At 46.6% G+C, this 22,496-nt stretch overlaps 1 protein-coding gene across 1 annotated transcript in view; it reads left to right on the top strand.

The window, feature by feature from the left end:
• Positions 1–204: 204 nt before the first annotated feature.
• Positions 205–22,496, top strand: part of DENR (density regulated re-initiation and release factor) — a 76,779-nt gene continuing 54,487 nt past the window's right edge. The window contains exons 1-4 of the mRNA XM_063964568.1: positions 205–385; positions 1,985–2,102; positions 11,773–11,792; positions 13,328–13,412. Of these exons, the coding sequence (XP_063820638.1) occupies positions 1,994–2,102; positions 11,773–11,792; positions 13,328–13,412 (214 nt within the window). The 5' untranslated portion in view covers positions 205–385; positions 1,985–1,993. The remainder of the gene's footprint in view (positions 386–1,984; positions 2,103–11,772; positions 11,793–13,327; positions 13,413–22,496) is intronic.

Below are 22,496 nucleotides of genomic sequence, written 5' to 3'. Positions count from 1 at the left end.
GGTAGGCAAGTATGACTATAATGTTGGGATAGATGGTCACAAACAGCTGTGATAAGTGGTTACGGCTTGTTATTAACTAGAGTCCTCAGTAAAGTCAAATGATAAAAACACAAAAAAAATCCCAGACTTAAATGACGCTGAAGATGACCATATGATTTAATCTCAGACAAAAGGGTGTAGCAAGATGGCGCCTGTGACATGGCGGAAGTAGGATCACATGCCGATGACAGCTGCCATTAGGCGACGGAAGTCCTGCAGGCGCAGCAGCAGAGAGTAGCAGAGCGATCGGCGATTTCCACGCGTTGGGGACGGAGCTATATTCTGCTGTTGCTGCATGTGACCGGGACACCAGCGGCTGAGAGCACAGTGGCGCCCGGCTGCCTGGGTAATGGAGGGCGGATGCTGTGTGAAAGGATCCCCCTGTTAGAGGGATGGGGGTGTGCGCACGGTGTGTGCTGGGGCTGATGGTGCCTGTGGCGCCAGCATATGACTCATACCGAGACCGGCTAATGTGCACACTCCTGGTGTAGAACAGTCTTCAGGCCAATTATTAGCCGGACTGTCACACCCTGCTGTCACACACTCATTATCCAGGACGCTGCTGCTGTCAGGATAACGGGCACCGTGTGGCTGTCCCCCCTACTGCACCACTCCCCCTGCTCTGCAAGTTAGCCACACTGTAGTTACTGTAGCCTAATTGGGCTAACAAAGTATAAAACAGACTATTAGGTAATCTAGTTAATTACTTGGACTTTATAGTACTGTTTGCCATTGAGTGGAACAGTTCTGTTGTGTATCTTATTGCAAGACTACTAATGACATTATCGGGGCTGGTTTATCACTGGCTGCGTTTTTTCACCTGATAAGCATGGTTTATTGCATCAATAAGAAATTATTTATAGGAGTATGTATCAAAAATCTTTTGCAGAGCCCATGTCCGTAAAGAGAAAAAAAGTTAAGTGATTCGATACCGGACCTTATTTTGCAATGTGGTGTTATTAGACATCCCATGTGTGAGTTTTAGTTAATGGGGTGGGATCCTTCGGAACCCTCTCCATAAAGATGTCCTGAAAATGTAAAGGTTACAGTCTTTAATGCCATGAAAAGCTTTATCTTTTGATTGTCAAGGTAAGCTTTCCAGAGCATGATACACTTGGCATTCACGTGGTTCAAATAGAACCTATGTGGACTACCTATGCAATCGATAACCAAGGGAAGGCAGCATATATTACTAATATCTGCTGTGGTACCCTTTCAATACATATCCCTATTACGTAATGTGTTCATATAGCTGTTTTCAGAGGATTTAATAAACACTGCACATCCACATGTATGTAAAGTAGCCTTATTTATTTTATTTTTTAATTATTATTAACTACTGTACTTCAGCTTTAAGGGTTCGATGCAATGGTTTTGGGCTCCCGTCTAAAGTGACCAGAAGCTATTCAAATCGTTCAGGTGCCCAGCCCTGAGGCTGCACGTATTGTGGATTTCTGCTCCTACTCCTGAGGTGCAAGCAGAAATCCGTGTAAAGTTGGGCTTTGGGGCTTGGCACTAGTATCACGCACACCTTTACTGCAGCACACCTGGCACTTAGCATGGGAGAAGCTACTTTATGCTGTTCATACTGTGTGTTTTGGGTGCAAGAATGTGGCCGCCAGGGCGAGTGAGGGGCTGGTTGCGCAAACAATTGAATAGCTCCTGTCACTTTAGATTGGAGCTATGGGCTCCCAGAACTGCTGAATCTCCACCAAAGATCTGAAATACTGTGGTGTGTACTTATTGTTATTATTAATGTTGACCTTCCAGTAGGCAGAGAGATGCTTAATTTGTAATGTTTTTGATTTAAAGAAATTAGCAAGTTTTCTTTGTAACAATATATTTTTTTTTAACTATTATAAAAAGTAATGTGAAAACATTTTTTGTTTTTTTTTGTTTTAATTATTACGTGTGTGTTGTGTTAATTTTAAATTAATTACTTTAGATCTCGGAGATGGCTAGTACAGCAACTGAGAATTTAGAGTCAATACCTGATTGTAAACCAGAAGTGAGAATCCCCAGGTTGGATGCTGATTATCCACTAAAAGTCCTTTACTGTGGAGGTAATTCAAAACATTTGTTTTATTTCCATGTTGCAAATTATACATCATATTTTTTTTATTAATTTGTATTTCTTTCTGAGGTCACTTATGTTTTTAGTGTGTACTTACTGCTTTAATATGGAAAACGCAAGTGTTGGTTAAATGAACATAATGGTGTGCTGTTCCATTCCAGTTTTTTCTTTACATTTAGAGGCAGATTCAGATAGCTGCAGCTCCAGGGTTTAAATCCCAGAGCTATACAATTATTTGGAATTTTTCACGTGTGGTAAGTTTACGGCTGACACACTTTAACTTATAGCTCCCAGGTTAAGTTCTCAGACCTGTGCAGTTAAAACGGTGCCCTTAACTCTGATTTCTCAGCGAGGAAAAATCAGAGTTCGAGATGTGTCCTCATAAATCTTTGCTGCAGTCGCGCCAAATAGCCCCTTCTTGGCACGCCAGGTTGCATGAGAATCTCTACTGATGGCATCTTTTTTTTGCTTCTTTTTTTTTTTGTGGAAAATGCATGTTAGTCTCAACACAATGTGACTAGGACGCACAAGGAGACTGCTGATTAATCTGATATGACACCTGTATATCTGTGTGCAACGGAGTCTCTGAATCTGTATGTGAAGTGCTACAGTGTAGCAGCTGCAGTTTTTTGTCAATACAAGTTCTGTTCTGCTCCATATACAGACTCTGTTATACAATAGACAAGTGTCGGATATTAAATTAATCAGCACAGTCTCCTCATGCGTCCTAGTCACATTGTGTTGCAACTAAGACGCATTTTCGGCAAAAAAGACACACGGCGTGGGCAGAGTTGCTCGGGACCTGCTGGCTCTCGCGCCAGGCATCTTGCGCTGCATGACGTATTGAGGCTGCATGTATGAGGACACGATCTGTAAGTGCACCCTCGGGACGTAGCATGCAGCTGTGTGGTAAATCTTGTGGCTGCCCCTTAGGTGGGTACCCACCTGCACGCCCGGCAATTGTGCCGATGGTCGAGACAATTTCCCTTCACCCCTGACCGTAGCAGATTGCTGGTACACATAACCTATTGTAATGAACGATCTCTCGTTCTGTCCTTCATTACAATGGACCGGGTCGCACATGGAATCTTTTGGTTTTTCGCATGCGACCCATGGTAACACGCATACACACCAGGTGATATTAAAAATTTGTTGTTCGGACACAGCAAGTCCTGCTGCTATCGCGCTAGTGTGTACCTGGCCTTTTGTTTTGAGCATTATTGTTTTGAGGATTACAATGCAGGAGCACCTTCATAAATATGAGATCAGTTTAGGGATGCTCCAGTGATCAATTTGCAGTGGTAGCTAAATGGCGTAGCCATCATTCTTTTCTCTCTGCATATTTGTTAGTAAAATGCCCTCAGTTTAAAAGTAGTAAATTACTACATATACTGATATTAAACATTTGTTTGTTCAAAAATGTATTTAAAATGTATTTACAACATGCAGATGCATTCAGACACCGTCTGTCTACTTCTGTGGCATCACAAGTTGGAGAGAAGTTGAATGGTCTGAAGAAAAAGTTGGTTAGGTGTGTGGAGCACTGTTTTAGTTGGACAGAATAAGTTGAATGGTTGGCATAAAGTTGGTGCAGCATTTTTTTTTTTTTTTTTTGTGCTTGCATTTAGGTGAAAAAAGTACAAATGTACAGTAATCCATAGCAAACAATACACGTCTAATGCTGGGCATATACGTGCATACAAAATGCCTGTCAGAGTGACAGGCCTTTTATCTCCGCCACAGACCTTGGGGAGAAGGTATTTCCCCGTTCCTTCTCACGTGAAGGAACAGGGGAAATGTCTGTTGGTTGGCCGTGGTTGGGCATACACTGCCCGATGCAGCTGACTTTCTCCTTAGAAAATATTGCATTTTACGGACATGCTGGATGATCTGGCATGCCCGACAGATTGCTATTTTCGGAACAGTCGCCCGCATACACTCTGCAATTATCTGGACAATCTGCTGATATTGGGCGAATCGGCCAGATAATTGTAGTGTGTGGCATACACACTACAATTATCTGGCCGATTCGCCCAATATCAGCAGATTGTCCAGCATAACTGATACAGATCATGTTGGATAATAAATGCAAATGTTGTAAACTTTGTAATTGCGTATTATTACTATTATTTTCTATTACGTCCTAGAGGATGCTGGGGACTCCGTAAGGACCATGGGGAATAGACGGGCTCCGCAGGAGACATGGGCACTAAAAAGAACTTTAGGTATGGGTGTGCACTGGCTCCTCCCTCTATGCCCCTCCTCCAGACCTCAGTTTAATACTGTGCCCAGAGGAGACTGGGTGCACTACAGGGAGCTCTCCTGAGCTTCCTGGAATAAAAGTATTTTGTTAGTTTTTTTTTATGTTCAGGGAGACCTGCTGGCAACAGGCTCCCTGCATCGTGGGACTGAGGAGAGAGAAGCAGACCTACTTAATTGTTAGGCTCTGCTTCTTAGGCTACTGGACACCATTGGCTCCAGAGGGAGTCAGAACGCAGGTCTCCCCTCGCGGTTCGTCCCGGAGCTGCGCCTCCGTCCTCCTCGCAGAGCCGGAAGATAGAAGCCAGGTGAGTATAAGAAGATAGAAGACTTAAGAGGCGGCAGAAGACTTCAGAGCTTCACTGAGGTAACGCGTAGCGGTAACGCTGCGCGCCATTGCTCCCACACAGAACACACACAGCGCACACTGTTGGGTGCAGGGCGCAGGGGGGGGTGCCCTGGGCAGCAATGTTAAAACCTCTAGGTCTGGCTAAATACTGTATATACACTTGGTTGTGGTATATTTAAGAGATCCCCGCCAGTTTGTTTAAAATAGAGCGGGACCGAAGCCTGCTGCTGAGGGGGCGGAGCTTGTACCTCAGCACTCACCAGCGCCATATTCCTCCACAGCACACGCTGAGAAGCTGGCTCCCCGGACTCTCCCCTGCTGATCACCGGTGACAGAGGGTTTTAAAGAAGGGGGGGGGGCACTTATTTGGCGCAGTGTATGTATATATATGTATGTGTGTGTGTGTATGTATATGTATATGTATGTATATATATATATATATATATATATATATATATATAATATTAGAAGGGGAAATCAGCGGCACTCAGCAGTCGAGATTATGCAGTATGAAGAACTTTTATTGTAGTCCTACGGCGTTTCGGGGAACAAGCCCCGTCTTCAGGGACAAACCATACATGAATACATATACACGTACAAGACATTTATACCCAGTGTAACAGGTAATCATTGACAGGATTACACTCACCTGTCCGATACCGCCGCAGACGCCGCGTCCGTCCGTGCTGTCCACGGATCGCAGGGCACTGACGTCAGCAGACGGCGCCGGGCAGGGAGCCGATCCCGGAAGTCACGTCTGTGTTGCCCAGCAACTACAAACAAACCAGATACAATACTGTGTCATTAAAGACATGGAAACAACAGTGCAAATACAGACAATAATACATAAAAAGACATACAAAGTGCGGTATAAAAATGAATACACTGATCATGTCAGTGCTGATCAAAGAGAAAATCCCTAATGGTTTTAGTCATATTGTAAATGAAACCAGTAAACATGTAGTGCGCTACCATTACGTGGTTGAATAAACATATGAGATGTCTTATAACAATAACTGGCAAACTGTGCAGTAGGAGACATATTAGCCGCAGGCTCTAATAGATATAATGCTACTATAGGCATGATAAGCTGAAGTATACAATCGCAATAATCATAAAAAGCATTGGAGACCTAAGGTCTCATTCAAACCACGTGGTGAGAGTGTGTTTAGAACAAAAATCCACCTGCTTTCACGTTGCAGTAGGATTTTGTTCCGATCCCCACCACGGTGTGATGCTGGCACCTGATCTATAATAATAGCTCGCATACTGGCTACCGTATGTCGAGCTAGTACACAATGTCGCGCAACTGGTTGCTCACTCGTGCCTTTCTCAATGGCCAATTTTATATATATATATATGTGTGTGTGCTTTATCTGGGTATTTTTTACCAGGGTTATTGGCGCTGGGTGTGTGCTGGCAGACTCTCTGTCTCTCCATAGGGCCTGGTGGGGGAACTGTCTCCAGATTAGAGATTTCCCGGAGTGTGTGGAGTGTCGGTACGTACGTGTCGGCATGTCTAAAGCAGAAGGCTCTTCTAAGGATGAGGTGGAGCGCATGAGTGTGGTGTCCCCGTCGGCAACGCCAACACCTGACTGGTTGGATATGTGGAATGTTTTAAATGCAAATGTGAATTTATTGCACAAACGGTTGGACAAAGCAGAGTCCAGGGAAGGTACAGGGGGTCATGCCCTGCCTTTCCCTATATCACAGGGGCCGTCTGGGTCTCAAAAACGTCCACTTTCTCCAGTAGTAGACATGGATACCGACACGGATTCTGACTCCAGTGTCGACTATGATGATGCGAGGTTGCAGCCAAAATTGGCTAAAAGTATTCATTATATGATTATGGCTATAAGGGATGTGCTACATATCACAGATGACCCCTCTGTACCTAACACGAGGCTCCACATGTTTAAAGAAAAGAAGCCTGAGGTTACTTTTCCATCTTCATATGAACTAAATGAGTTATTTGAGAGTGCTTGGGAAACTCCAGACAAGAAACTGCAGATTCCCAAAAGGATTCTTATGGCGTATCCTTTCCCTATAAAGGACAGGATACGGTGGGAATCCTCCCCAAGGGTGGACAAAGCGTTGACACGCCTTTCCAAAAAGGTAGCGCTGCCGTCTCAGGATACCGCAACCCTTGGGGATCCTGCTGATCGCAAGCAGGAGACTACCTTGAAGTCAATTTACACACATACTGGTACATTACTCAGACCGGCAATAGCGTCGGCTTGGGTTTGTAGTGCTGTAATAGCGTGGACTGATACCTTATCTGCTGATATGGATACGATGGATAAGGAAACTATTTTATTGACCCTGGGTCATATTAAGGATGCGGTCCTTTATATGAGAGATGCTCAGAGGGATGTGGGCATACTGGATTCCAGAGCGAACGCTATGGCGATTTCCACCAGGCGAGCCCTGTGGACCCGACAGTGGACGGGTGATGCTGACTCGAAACGGCATATGGAGGTTTTGCCTTACAAGGGTGAGGAATTGTTTGGGGAAGGTCTCACGGACCTAGTTTCCACGGCTACTGCAGGTAAATCAAATTTTTTGCCTTATGTTTCCTCACAGCCGAAGAAAGCGCCACATTATCAGATGCAGTCCTTTCGGTCGCATAAATCCAAGAGAGCTCGGGGATCTTCCTTTCTTGCCAGAGGTAAGGGCAAGGGGAAAAAAGCTGCCAGTTCCCAGGAACAGAAGTCCTCCCCGGCTTCTACTAAATCCACCGCATGACGCTGGGGCTCCGTTGAGGGAACCCGCCCCAGTGGGGGCACGTCTTCGACTTTTCAGCCATGTCTGGGTTCACTCTCAGGTGGATCCCTGGTCAATAGACATTGTTTCTCAGGGATACAGGCTGGAATTCGAATAGGTGCCTCCTCGCCGGTTTTTCAAATCGGTACTGCCGGCTTCTTCACCGGAGAGGGAGGTAGTTTTGGCGGCAATTCAAAAATTGTGCCTTCAGCAAGTGGTGGTCAAAGTTCCCCTGCTTCAGCAAGGGATGGGCTATTATTTAACCCTGTTTGTGGTCCCGAAGCCGGACAGTTCGGTCAGACCCATTCTGAATTTAAAATCCTTAAACCTATACTTAAAGAGGTTCAAGATGGAATCGCTCAGAGCGGTCATCGCCAGCCTGGAAGGGGGGGGATTATATGGTGTCCCTAGACATAAAGGATGCATACCTTCATGTCCCCATATATCCACCTCATCAGGCGTTCCTGAGGTTTGTGGTGCAGGATTGTCATTACTAATTTCAGACGTTGCCGTTTGGGCTTTCCACGGCCCCGAGGATTTTTACCAAATTAATGGCAGAAATGATGGTGCTCCTGCGCAAGCAGGGTGTCACAATTATCCCATACTTGGACGATCTCCTGATAAAAGCGAGATCGAGAGAACAGTTGCTGGACAGTGTATCACTCTCCCTGAGGGTGTTGCAACAGCACGGCTGGATTCTCAATCTCCTGAAGTCACAGTTAGTCCCAACGACCCGATTGCCTTTCTTAAGCATGATTCTGGACATGGAACAAAAGAGGGTCTTTCTCCCGATGGAAAAGGCCCAGGAACTTCAGGGCTTGGTCAGGGACCCGTTGAAGCCAGAAAGGGTGTCGGTGCATCACTGCACTCGAGTTCTGGGACAAATGGTGGCGTCTTACGAGGCCATTCCTTTCGGCAGGTTCCATGCGAGGACTTTTCAATGGGACCTTCTGGACAAGTGGTCCGGATCACATCTACAGATTCATCAAATGATCAGCCTGTCCCCCAGGGCCAGGGTATCTCTCCTGTGGTGGTTGTAGAGGGTCGCAGGTTCGGCATTCAGGACTGGGTTCTGGTAACCACGGACGCGAGCCTCCGAGGCTGGGGATCAGTCACCCAGGGAAGAAACTTCCAGGGTCTGTGGTCAAGCCAGGAAGCTTGTCTGCACATAAATGTGCTGGAATTAAGGGCCATATACAATGGCCTTCGGCAAGCAGAGACCTTACTTCGAGGTCTACCGGTTCTGATTCAGTCAGACAACATCACAGCAGTGGCTCATGTAAACCGCCAAGGCGGCACAAGGAGCAGAGTCGCAATGGCAGAAGCCTCAAAGATTCTTCGATGGGCGGAGAGTCATGTCAGCGCTCTGACAGCAGTCTTCATTCCAGGAGTGGACAACTGGGAAGCAGACTTCCTAAGCAGACACTATCTGCATCCCGAAGAGTGGGGACTTCATCAGGAAGTCTTCGCAGAAATTGTAAGTCAGTGGGGTCTGCCTCAAATAGACATGATGGCATCACGCCTCAACAAGAAACTTCCGAGATATTGCGCCAGGTCAAGGGACCCTCAGGCGGTTGCAGTGGACGCACTGGTGACACCGTGGGTGTTTCATTCGGTCTATGTGTTCCCTCGTCTTCCTCTCATCTCAAAAATACTGAGAATCATAAGACGAAGAGGTGTACAGACAATTCTCATTGCTACAGATTGGCCTCGAAGGGCCTGGTATCCGGATCTGCAGGAAATGCTCACAGAGGATCCGTGGCCTCTTCCTCTCAGGGAAGACCTGTTACAAGAAGGGCCTTGTCTGTTCCAGGACTTACCGCGTCTGCGTTTGACGGCATGGCGTTTGAACGCAGGATCCTAGCGGAGAAGAGCATTCCGGATGAGGTCATTCCTACTCTGATAAAGGCTAGGAAGGAGGTGACAGCGAAACATTATCACCGTATATGGAGGAAGTATGTGTCTAGGTGCGAAGCCAGGACTGCTCCTCCGGAAGAGTTCCATCTGGGCCGTTTTCTTCACTTCCTGCAAACTGGAGTGAATTTGGGCCTAAAATTAGGCTCCATTAAGGTTCAGATTTCGGCCCTATCCATTTTATTACAAAAGGAATTGGCTTCTCTTCCGGAAGTCCAGACTTTTGTGAAAGGGGTGCTGCATATACAGCCTCCTTTTGTGCCTCCGGTGGCACCATGGGACCTTAACGTGGTGTTACGTTTTCTTAAGTCTCACTGGTTTGAACCTTTTCAAACAGTTGAATTGAAGTATCTCACTTGGAAAGTGGTCATGTTGTTGGCCTTGGCCTCGGCACGGCGAGTGTCTGAGTTGGCGGCTTTGTCTCACAAAAGCCCTGATCTGATTTTCCATGTAGATAGAGCTGAGTTGCGGACTCGTCCTCAATTTTTGCGTAAGGTGGTTTCTTCTTTTCATATGAACCAACCTATTGTGGTGCCTGTGGCTACAAGGGACGTGAAGGATTCCGCGTCCCTGGATGTGGTCAGGGCATTGAAAATTTATGTGGCCAGAACCGCTCGGGTTAGGAAAACAGAGGCCCTGTTTGTCCTGTATGCAGCCAACAAGGTTGGCGCTCCTGCTTCTAAGCAGACTATTGCTCGCTGGATCTGTAACACGATTCAGCAGGCTCATGCTACGGCTGGATTGCCATTGCCAAATTCGGTAAAGGCCCATTCCACTAGGAAGGTGGGCTCTTCTTGGTCGGCTGCCCGAGGAGTCTCGGCATTACAGCTTTGCCGAGCAGCTACTTGGTCAGGTTCAAACACTTTTGCTAAGTTGTACAAGTTTGATACCTTGGCTGATGAGGACCTCATGTTTGCTCAATCGGTGCTGCAGAGTCATCCGCACTCTCCCGCCGGGCTGGAGCTTTGGTATAATCCCCATGGTCCTTACGGAGTCCCCAGCATCCTCTAGGACGTAACAGAAAATAAGATTTTAAACCTACCGGTAAATCTTTTTCTCCTAGTCCGTAGAGGATGCTGGGCGCCCGTCCCAGTGCGGACTTCATTCTGCAAGACTTGTATATGGTTATTGCTTGCACAAGGGTTTTTTGTTGCAGTTCTGATCGGTCTTTGACTGATGATGTTTTGTTTCATACTGTTGACTGGTTCGTATAGTCCAAGTTATACGGTGTGGCTGGTATGAATCTTGCCCTTAGATTTCCAAAATCCTTTACTCGTACTGTCCATCTCCTCTGGGCACAGTTTCTCTAACTGAGGTCTGGAGGAGGGGCATAGAGGGAGGAGCCAGTGCACACCCATACCTAAAGTTCTTTTTAGTGCCCATGTCTCCTGCGGAGCCCGTCTATTCCCCATGGTCCTTACGGAGTCCCCAGCATTCTCTACGGACTAGGAGAAAAAGATTTACCGGTAGGTTTAAAATCTTATTTTATTTTTGTTGTATGTATTTATTTATTTATTTAATGCTTCTGGCAGCCTTACTGGTAGTGACGTCTTTCTAGTATTATTTTGAAGTATTCATAGCATATGTGATATTGGATAGCTTTCGCAATGATGCGTCTAAACGCCTAAAGGTCCGTACACACTTTACGATAAAATGACCGACGTCGCTCATTTTCCCCCTCCTTGAGCGACGTCGCTCATTTTATCGTCAAGTGTGTATGCCGCCAGCGACGACCGATGCGCGGCCCCGCGGGTCGGCAACGATCGTCGCTGTCGGTATGGCATGCATGAAGGATGTGGACTGTCGTCCACGACCTTCATGCAGGGCTGGCGGGGGCGTGACGTCACTGAGCGATATGAGCAGTCCTATCGCTCAGTGTGTATAGTCGGCCGCCGGCCCGGGAGGGGGAAACATTAGACGATGTCGCTCACAGAGCGACATCGTCTAATGTGTATGGACCTTAACTCTGTTCCCACACTTGTTTTCCCTTCTAATTGTTTTCTTATTTGCTTTGAGTAAATATTACACCTTGGGGAAGATTGACTAAACTTCTAAAAAAGAAATGAAAGTTATTACCCATGTCAACCAATCGGTTTTTAGCTAACATTTTCTATGTAGTAGATAAAATGTTAGCTAGCATCTGGTTGCTATGGGAAACACCTTTACTTTTTAATTATAGAATCTTTAGTAAAGCTATTTCCTTGTGTGAAATACATTGCTTGGACTCTCATTTATACCTTTCCGCTTTTTTTCTGTCTTGCTCATCATATTTTGCGTAGTTTAATAATAATAATATATTTTCTTTATAGATTTGATGAATCTACATTCTTATCTGCATATTTATCTCTGTATATTATTTTTTTTTCCTCTATAGTGTGTTCATTGCCAACAGAGGTAAGAATTTTTTCCCTTAATAAATACTACATTCAGCAGTGGGTGTGACCTCTCAATTCATTTGTCGATATAACACCCCTTTCACACCAGCACCTCTGACCACAGGTTTTCGGCACATGAACGCGCATAACCCGTGTTCATGTGCGGTGTGAAAGGTACCAGGGTTGAAGTACCGGGTCGATTAACCTGGTATTTCAACCCTGCTCTTGAGCAGGGTTGTACTCGTGTTCAACCCAGCTCGCTGTGCGGTGTGAACGGGAGCCGGGTTGATGCGACCCGTTTCCCGTTCACTGTTTGAGTACGAGCGGCGCTTGGAGATCATGTAATCTCCAAGCGCCGTCACCACTGACGTCAGCAACATGCCGGTATGCTAACTGTGGTGTGAAAGGCACCTGAGGCGGGTCGCACCCTGGGAGCTCCCGTGTCAGGCTCCCGGGTGCGACCCGCCTCAGGCGGTGTGAAAGGGGTCTTAACACTTGTAATGTCACCCCCCGTCCTCCAGTTTTCTCAGGCCATTGATATGCAAGGCTACACCTTTTTGAGTTTTAATTGAAGAGCGATTAAACAGCTATTTGGGTGTATTGACAGTCCACACCCAGATTTTACGTAAGGGCTCAAAATAGGGGCATACACAGATAGGTGCCAGTAGCGGTTAGGAAAGGCCAACCCAACCTGTGGCTCTCCAGCTATTGTGAAACTACAAGTCCCAGCATGCCCTGCTACACTTTTGCTGTTACATAATGCTAAAACTGTGGCAGAGCATGCTGGGATGTGTAGTTTCGCGAGAGCTGGAGAGCCACAGGTCAGCCAGGCCTGGGCTAAGCTGTCCTAAAGAGCAGTATTCACTTCTGATAATAGGACACCGTTTTCCTGCCCAAAACAATAATACATTGATAATTAATGTTCTTTTTGACGATCTATAGGAAGATTGATATGTTTCTGAACCGGTTTACAGCATCAGAGGCTCTTAAACGTGGTCCTCAAACAGCCCAACGGTCCAGGTTTTAGGTATAGCCATAGCTCAGCACAGATGGCATGGAGGTTTGGCAGACCAGCTTTGTAAGGCCACAACTTGTTCCTCTGTTCACACAGTTTATTTACCTGATTCTATGATTTCATGTGTTTGAATCCAGGAAAGCCAGTTTTGGAAAGAATTTTTAGATTGGTCATATTCTTACAGTTCATTGGGGGACAATGGACGCCTGTTCTTTTCGCCACTGTCTATTGTTGTATTTATGATTTGATATTTCAGCATTGTCCATTTCTCCTCCTCATTCATTCTTCTCTATCCTCTCCTGTGGGGCTTGGTTAAATTTAACTGAGGGCTCCAGCTTGTACTCCTGCCCCCACCATACCCCAATATAATTAGTGTCCCCACACTAATTATAATAGAATTAAAGAGAGGATCTTGAACCAATCTTTTACAGTTGGGAGGCTCTCCAATTCCATTGAGCGCTGTAAATATTATTTTTTTGTATTTCTATGCTTCTGTAGTTAAATGACGCTGGTCACTTAGGAGTATATTTCTGTTTCAGTACTGTGAATATATGCCTGATGTCACAAAGTGCAGACAGTGGCTAGAGAAGAATTTCCCCAAAGAATTTGCTAAACTTACATTAGGTAAGAAAACATTGCATTGTATTATGTTCATTTTCTGCTACTTTCAATAACTTTTTTTTTTTTTTTTTTAATTATGAAAATCTGATACCAAGTTTGTATTATTTAAAGTATACTGTTATTTGATGTATGTGTCAGACTCTAAACTGTAATGGCAATTGCTGACCAGGTCTGCTCTGAAACTTTCTTGATTTGTACTTCACTATTTCTTACTAAAGACTGATGAGTGCATATTATGTCTAGAGCAATGGTTCCCAAACTCAGTCCTCAAGGACCCCCAAGAGTTCATGTTTTCCAGGTCACCTAGTAGGTGTACTCGTTACTCACTGACACATTTGAAAGATCAGGTTTGTGGAAAAAAGAGAAGAATCTGTTTTGTTGACGCACACAAAGAGAAATATTTGGAACATCTATAAATTATCCTTTATTATCTCAATATTAAAATGGGATGATGATTTATTTTCCCAGACTACATTTTAAAGATCCACAGATAAGAGATAATTATTTCACTTGTGAGGAGACCTGGAAAACATGAACAGTTGGGGCTCTTGAGGACCGAGTTTGGGAACCACTGCTCTAGAGATGAGAAAAGCTGCCTTTCGAAGACCACGCTAAACAGCCCTTGAAGTCGCACCATGCAGTGGCGGGAGTCGATAGCGCAGAACATTTTTTTTCTTTTTTTCTACAAAAATGTGTCTTGTAATAGGACGCACAAGCAGCTTCTGCCTATATTCTGTGTGTAATTGTGGGTCTATCTGCATCTGAAATGCCACAATAAAGCGTTTTCCATGAAAACACTGCAGTATAGCATTTTGTATGCAAATACAGTCGCAGTCACACACCAGAATATAGGCCTGCTGCATATCATTTTAATCAACAGAAGCTGCTTGTGCGTCACAATACTTTGCGGAAAAGAGCACAAAAAGATCCTTGGCGCTAAGGGGTATATTCAATTGAAGTCGGATCCATTCCGACCTGGGCTATTCAATGCAATCTCAATTCGACTTTAAAAAAAGTCGAATTGAGATGCGGGAGCTGAGACGTAGGAGAGCCGCGGGAAGACGGGGGAGAGCAGCGCTATAGCAGCGTAGCCGGAGGATGTCACAGCCGCCGCTCACAGCAGCATCCACCCGGCTCCAGCAAGCGAGGTCTCGCTGCTCTTGCGCGTCTCCCTCCTCCCCCCGTCTCCTCCTCTCCCCCGTCTCTGCTCCCGCAAGTCACCCGCCACTCACGGCAGCGTCCACCCGGCTCCAGCAAGCGGGGTCTCACTTGCTGGAGCCGGGTGGACGCTGCTGTGAGCAGCGGCTGTGACACATCCTCCGGCGCTGCTCTCCACCGTCTGCCCGCAGCTCTCCTCATCTCTGCTCCCGCATCTCACTTCTACTTTTTTTTTTTTTTTTTTAAAGTTGAATTGAGATGGTCGAAAAGGGGGCCAAAATCACACAAGCACGCAGATCGGCAGCTATTCCGCCGATCCACGTGCTTTTCGACAAGTCGAATTCCTCGACTTGTCGAATAATTTGGGGTTCGATTGAATAGGTCAGAACCCCTTCTGACCTAAAAAAGTTGAAAACTGCCGTCTTTTCGGCAGACTGCAGATTTCGGCTTCAATGGCATATACCCCTAAGTGTAGGGCCCATAACAATATGTACTACTATATCACACATTTTAAAACTACGTTGGATATGCCAAACCAAATTTTATTGTTTATATATGAGTACAGAATGCTAACCATACAGAAATGTAGGGTTGATTCAGAGGTGGATGTTAATGGCAGAGCCACTGGGGGTATACCATTCCAAGTTGATCACAGCAGGAAATTTTTTAGCAGTTGGGCAAAACCATGTGCACTGCAGGGGAGGCAAATATAACATGTGCAGAGAGAGATAGATTTGGGTGTGGTGTGTTCAATCTGCAATCTAAATTGCAGTTTAAAAATAAAGCAGCCAGTATTTACCCTGCACAGAAACAAAATAACCCACCCAAATCTTACTCTCTCTGCACATGTTATATCTGCCTCCCCTGCACTGCACATGGTTTTGTCCAACTGCTAAAAAATTTCCTGCTGCGATCAACTTGGAATGACCCCCACTGTGTCTTTGTACACGGCAGCTGTGCAAAATTATGCAAAAGTAGGAAGCTTCTTAAGTAAAAAGACACCCACTGCTGGATTCTCTGATTCGCTGCTGGTTTGAAGACGTAGCCCTTAGGTTACTCAAGATCTCCAGCAAAATCAAGCTACCTGGCCCAGTGCAGCGGCGTCCAAGGACACAGCCACTGGCTTCAGCACACCCAGAAAATGGGTCTGAAATGCCCCCAGTTTCTAGAACACTCCCTATTCCTGTCAACCAGTCTACGGCTTTTGGGGCACTGTGAGCGACATTGCAGTACCAGATCTGCACATGTGCAGTGCAACTCCTGTGCAGTGCACAGATCAATGTGTTAATCTCTGGATCAGGCCCTGTATCTCCTCATCTGATAATGTTGACAATTAATGGTAAAGGTGGTCAGTCCTATTCAAATCCATATGTGTATTGTTACTCTATTCCCTCCTATGGGTGTTATTTGCACAGATATTTGCAAGTTAACCAAGTATCATTTATACTAATACAGAGACCTTTAATCATTTGTGTTACTAACACTAAAGGTCCATACACACGTAGTGATATAGCTGAGAGATTTTGACTATATAGTCAAAATCGCTCAGAAAGTCATTGCATATCGCTCCGTGTGTACACAGCCAGCGATAGCGATGCGCGTCCCCGCCAGGTCACTATCGCTGCTAAAAATAGACTGTGCAGGCAAGTAAATTTTGGCTAGGTCGCTGGAAAAGAATAAGCATCCCCTTGCTTAAATGAGTTAGCCAAAATCGCCCATAGCCAAAATCGCTGGAAAAGTTAGTCAAAATCTCCTACTGCCAGTTCAAGGGAAAACGCTCCGTCAGAATCTCTCATAGTTAAAATCTCTCCGTGTGTATGCACCTTTAGACTTAAAGGACAAAAGGTTTTGCAAAATCACAGCAGCCTATGAACTTTCAATACGATCATCGTTCAGTTGATATTGCATGTTGGTTTACATATACTGAATCCCTGATTATCCTAGAGCGCCCATCTGATTCGTTAATACCTTGGTATTTATAAGGCTAGGACTCCTCATTTGATAGTGGCTGCTAAGACTAACCTCTTCATGAAACCTATTGAGCGCTGTACTACACTGCTTAGCTTCCTAGGTGTCATTTTTCTTAGCTTATTGAAAGCTATTCCAAACTACTTTATCAATTACAGATGTGCCCTCATACGTCTCAATACACCATGCAGTGGAGATGCCTGGCGTGAGTGAGCGGCCTGGTCATGTGCAACTCTGCTAACATCAGCTGTATTTTTTATTTTTTTTATTTTGAAGAAATTGCTTCTTAGTCGCAACACGATGTGACTAGGATACACCAGGAGATTGTGCTGAATACACTTGTGTATATACGGAGCATTACAAAACTTGCATTGTAAAAAAGCTGTGGCTGCTACATTGTAGCACTTCGTATACAGATTCAGAGACTCTGTTGCACACAGATATACAGGTGTCATATCACATTAATCAGCACAGTCTCCTGGTGCGTCCTATCCACATCGCATTGCGACAGACACATTTTCGGCAATAAAATAAAATAGGAATTTAATACCTACCGGTAATTCCTTTTCTCCTAGTCCATAGTGGATACTGGGGTCTTGTACTTTAGTACCATGGGGTATAGATCGGGTCCACTGGAGTCTGGCACTTTAAAACTTTTAGGGTACTGGCTCCTCCCCTCTATGCCCCTCCTACCAAACTCAGTCTAGGAAAACTGTGCCCGAGGAGACGGACATAACATGAGAGAAGAAATACAACCGTGATGAGGCAACAAGCCAACACACAACCAGAAATAAAAGGAGGGCACTAACCAGAACAGAGGATAGCAACACCAACCTAACCCGGATAGCATGGCTATCCCAACAACAGAATGGGACCGCAACGTTGGTCCAACCAAACACGTACACAGGTAAGCAGGAACGAAGCACTGAGGCGGGTGCCCACTATGGACTAGGAGAAAAGGAATTACCAGTAGGTATTAAATTCCTATTTACTTTTACGTGCTAGTGAATACTGGGGTCTTGTACTTTAGTACCATGGGGAAGTCACAAAGCTCCCAAACGGGCGGGAGAGTGTTGAGACCCCTGTAAAACCGCCTGACCAAACTGAAGGTCATCCCTGGCCAGAGTATTGAACCAATAGAATTTCTCTTACGTCCTAGAGGATGCTGGGGACTCAGTAAGGACCATGGGGAATAGACGGGCTCCGCAGGAGACATGGGCACTAAAAAAGAACTTTAGGTATGGGTGTGCACTGGCTCCTCCCTCTATGCCCCTCCTCCAGACCTCAGTGTAAGACTGTGCCCAGAGGAGACTGGGTGCACTACAGGGAGCTCTCCTGAGCTTCCTGAAAGTATTTTGTTAGGTTTTTTATTTTCAGGGAGACCTGCTGGCAACAGGCTCCCTGCATCGTGGGACTGAGGAGAGAGAAGCAGACCTATTTAATTGTTAGGCTCTGCTTCTTAGGCTACTGGACACCATTAGCTCCAGAGGGAGTCAGAACGCAAGTATCCCCTAGCGGTTCGTCCCGAAGCCGCGCCGCCGTCCTCCTCGCAGAGCCGGAAGATAGAAGCCGGGTGAGTATAGGAAGATGGAAGACTTCAAAGGCGGCAGAAGACTGCAGAGCTTCACTGAGGTAACGCACGGCGGTAACGCTGCGCGCCATTGCTCCCACACTGAACACACACAGCGCGCACTGTTGGGTGAGGAGGGGGTGGGGGCGGGGCGCCCTGGGCAGCAATGTATACCTCTAAAACTGGCTATACATATATAGATACACTTTTTTGTGGTATTTACAGTGAATCCCCGCCAGTTGTTTTAAAAGAGCGGGACCGAAGCCCGCCACTGAGGGGGCGGGTCTTCTCCCTCAGCACTCACCAGCGCCATTTTCTCCACAGCACACGCTGAGAAGCTGGCTCCACGGACTCTCCCCTGCTGATCACCGGTGACAGAGGGTTTTAAAGAAGGGGTGGCACATAATTTGGCGTAGTACATATATAGAGAAGCGCTGTATCTGGGTAATTTTTTCCAGGGTATTGGCGCTGGGTGTGTGCTGGCATACTCTCTCTGTCTCTCCAAAGGGCCTTGTGGGGGAACTGTCTCCAGATTAGAGCTTTCCCTGAGTGTGTGGTGTCGGTACGTGCGTGTCGGCGTGTCTGGAGCGGAAGGCTCTCCTAGGGATGAGGTGGAGCGCATGAGTGTGGTGTCTCCGTCGGCAACGCCAACACATGACTGGATGGATATGTGGAATATTTTAAATGCAAATGTGAATTTATTGCACAAACGTTTGGACAAAGCAGAGTTCAGGGATGGTACAGGGGGTCATGCCCTGCCTTTCCCTATGTCACAGGGGCCTTCTGGGTCTCAAAAACGCCCACTTTATCAGGTAGTCGACACAGATACCGACACGGATTCTGAATACAGTGTCGATTATGATGATGCAAGGTTGCAGCCAAAATTGGCAAAGAGTATTCATTATATGATTATTGCTATAAAGGATGTGCTGCATATTATAGATGACCCCGCTGTACCTGATCCAAAGATCCACATGTTCAAAGAAAAGAAGCCTGAGGTTACTTTTCCACCTTCTTTTGAATTAAATGAGTTATTTGAAAGTGCTTGGGAAACTCCAGACAAGAAATTGCAGATTCCCAAAAGGATTCTTATGGCGTATACTTTCCCAATAAAGGACAGGATACGGTGGGAATCCTCCCCAAGGGTGGACAAAGCGTTGACGCTCCTTTCCAAAAAGGTGGCGCTGCCGTCTCAGGATACCGCTGCTCTCAGGGATCCTGCTGATCGCAAGCAGGAAACTACCTTGAAGTCTATTTACACACATACCGGTACATTACTCAGACCGGCAATAGCGTCGGATAAGGAAACTATTTTTTCTCTGACGTCCTAGTGGATGCTGGGAACTCCGTAAGGACCATGGGGAATAGACGGGCTCCGCAGGAGACTGGGCACTCTAAAGAAAAGATTAGGTACTATCTGGTGTGCACTGGCTCCTCCCTCTATGCCCCTCCTCCAGACCTCAGTTAGAATCTGTGCCCGGCCAGAGCTGGGTGCTCCTAGTGGGCTCTCCTGAGCTTCCTAGTAAAGAAAGTATTTATTAGGTTTTTTATTTTCAGTGAGCTTCTGCTGGCAACAGACTCACTGCTACGTGGGACTAAGGGGAGAGAAGCAAACCTACCTGCTTGCAGCTAGCTTGTGCTTCTTAGGCTACTGGGCACCTTTAGCTCCAGAGGGTTCGAACACAGGCACCTGTCCTCGATCGTCCGTTCCCGGAGCCGCGCCGCCGTCCCCCTCGCAGAGCCAGAAGAACAGAAGCTGTGGAAGACGACGAAATCGGCGGCAGAAGACTCCTGTCTTCATTTAAGGTAGCGCACAGCACCGCAGCTGTGCGCCATTGCTCCCAGCACACTTACACACTCCGGTCACTGTAGGGTGCAGGGCGCTGGGGGGGGCGCCCTGGGCAGCAATTGAAGTACCTTTTGGCAATAAAAATACATATATACAGTCTGGCACTGTATATATGTAAAAAACCCCGCCATTTTTTTACACAGAAAGCGGGACAGAAGCCCGCCATTGAGGGGGCGGGGCCTTCTTCCTCAGCACTCCAGCGCCATTTTCTCTTCACAGCTCCGCTGGAAGCAGCTCCCCAGGCTCTCCCCGGCAGTGTCCAGGTACAAGAAGGGTAAAAAAGAGAGGGGGGGCACATAAATTTAGACGCAAATAAAACATATAAGGCAGCTATTGGGTAATCACTTATAAGTGAAAATCCCTGTGTTATATAGCGCTGTGGTGTGTGCTGGCATACTCTCTCTGTCTCCCCAAAGGACTTTGTGGGGTCCTGTCCTCAGTCTGAGCATTCCCTGTGTGTGTGCGGTGTGTCGGTACGGCTGTGTCGACATGTTTGATGAGGAGGGTTACGTGGAGGCGGAGCAAGGGCAGATAAGTGTGGTGTCGCCCCCGTTGGGGCCGACACCTGATTGGATGGATATGTGGAAGGTCTTAAACGACAATGTAAGCTCCTTACATAAAAGGTTTGATGACGCTGCAGCCTTGGGACAGCCGGGGTCTCAGCCCGCGCCTGCCCAGGCGACTCAGAAACCGTCAGGGGCTCATAAACGCCCTCTATCTCAGATGGTTGACACAGATGTCATCACGGAGTCCGACTCCAGTGTCGACGATGATGAGGCACATTTACAGTCTAAAATGACCAAGGCCATCCGATACATGATTATTGCAATGAAAGATGTATTACACATTTCTGAGATTAACCCTGTTAATACCAAGAGGGTTTATATGTTTGGGGAGAAAAAGCAGCCAGTGACTTTTCCCCCATCTGATGAATTAAATGAATTATGTGAAGAAGCGTGGAGTTCCCCTGATAAGAAACTAGTGATTTCTAAGAGGTTACTGATGGCGTACCCTTTCCCGCCGACGGACAGGTTACGTTGGGAAACATCCCCTAGGGTGGACAAGGCGCTGACACGCTTATCTAAAAAGGTGGCCCTGCCGTCTCAGGATACGGCCGCCCTAAAGGAGCCTGCGGATAGAAAGCAGGAAGCTATCCTGAAGTCAGTGTATACACACTCTGGTACTCTACTGAGACCTGCTATTGCTTCAGCCTGGATGTGTAGTGCTGTAGCAGCATGGACAGATACTCTGTCAGACGACATAGATTCCCTCGACAGGGATACTGTTTTGCTAACCCTGGGCCATATAAAAGACGTCGTCTTATATATGCGGGATGCTCAGAGGGACATTTGCCTGCTGGGCTCTAGAATGAATGCTATGTCCATTTCTGCCAGGAGGGTCTTATGGACTCGGCAATGGACAGGAGATGCTGATTCTAAAAAACACATGGAGGTTTTGCCTTATAAGGGTGAGGAATTGTTTGGGGACGGTCTATCGGACATCGTGTCCACAGCGACAGCTGGAAAGTCGACTTTCTTGCCTCAGGTTTCCTCACAGCCTAAGAAAGCGCCGTATTATCAAATGCAGTCCTTTCGTTCTCAGAAAGGCAAGAGGCTCAGGGGCGCATCCTTTCTTACCAGAGGCAGGGGTAGAGGTAAGAAGCTGCACCATGGAGCCAGTTCCCAGGAACAAAAGTCCTCCCCTGCTTCCACTAAGTCCACCGCATGACGTTGGGGCTCCACAGGCGGAGCCAGGTGCGGTGGGGGCGCGTCTCCGAAACTTCAGCAACCAGTGGGTTCGCTCACAGGTGGATCTCTGGGCTGTACAAATTGTATCTCGGGGATACAAGCTGGAATTCGAAGCGACTCCCCCCTGCCGTTACCTCAAATCAGCCTTGCCAGCTTCCCCCATGGAAAGGGAGGTAGTACTGGCGGCAATTCACAAGCTGTACCTCCAGCAAGTGATTATCAGGGTCCCCCTCCTTCAACAGGGACGGGGTTACTATTCCACAATGTTTGTGGTACCGAAAGCAGACTGTTCGGTGAGACCCATTCTAAATTTGAAATCCTTGAACACATATAAGGAAGTTCAAGTTCAAAATGGAATCGCTCAGGGCAGTTATTGCAAGCCTGGAAAAGGGGGATTTTATGGTGTCGCTGGACATCAAGGATGCTTACTTGCATGTCCCCGTTTACCCACCTCACCAGGAGTACCTCAGGTTTGTGGTACAGGATTGTCATTACCAATTCCAGACGTTGCCGTTTGGTCTGTCCACGGCACCGAGAGTATTTACCAAGGTAATGGCCGAAATGATGATACTCCTTCGGAAAAAGGGAGTTATAATTATCCCGTACTTGGACGATCTCCTCATAAAGGTGAGGTCCAGAGAGCAGTTGTTGATCAGCGTAGCACTCTCTCAGGAAGTGTTGCAACAGCACGGCTGGATTCTGAATGTTCCAAAGTCGCAGCTGATTCCTACGACGCGTCTGCTTTTCCTGGGCATGATTCTGGACACAGAACAGAAGGTGTTTCTCCCGCTGGA

This window comes from Pseudophryne corroboree, chromosome 1 (assembly GCF_028390025.1).
Source record: "Pseudophryne corroboree isolate aPseCor3 chromosome 1, aPseCor3.hap2, whole genome shotgun sequence".
Lineage (NCBI taxonomy): Eukaryota > Metazoa > Chordata > Amphibia > Anura > Myobatrachidae > Pseudophryne > Pseudophryne corroboree.
Note: the sequence above shows the minus strand (reverse complement) of the source record. Positions and strands in the feature narration are given on the sequence as shown.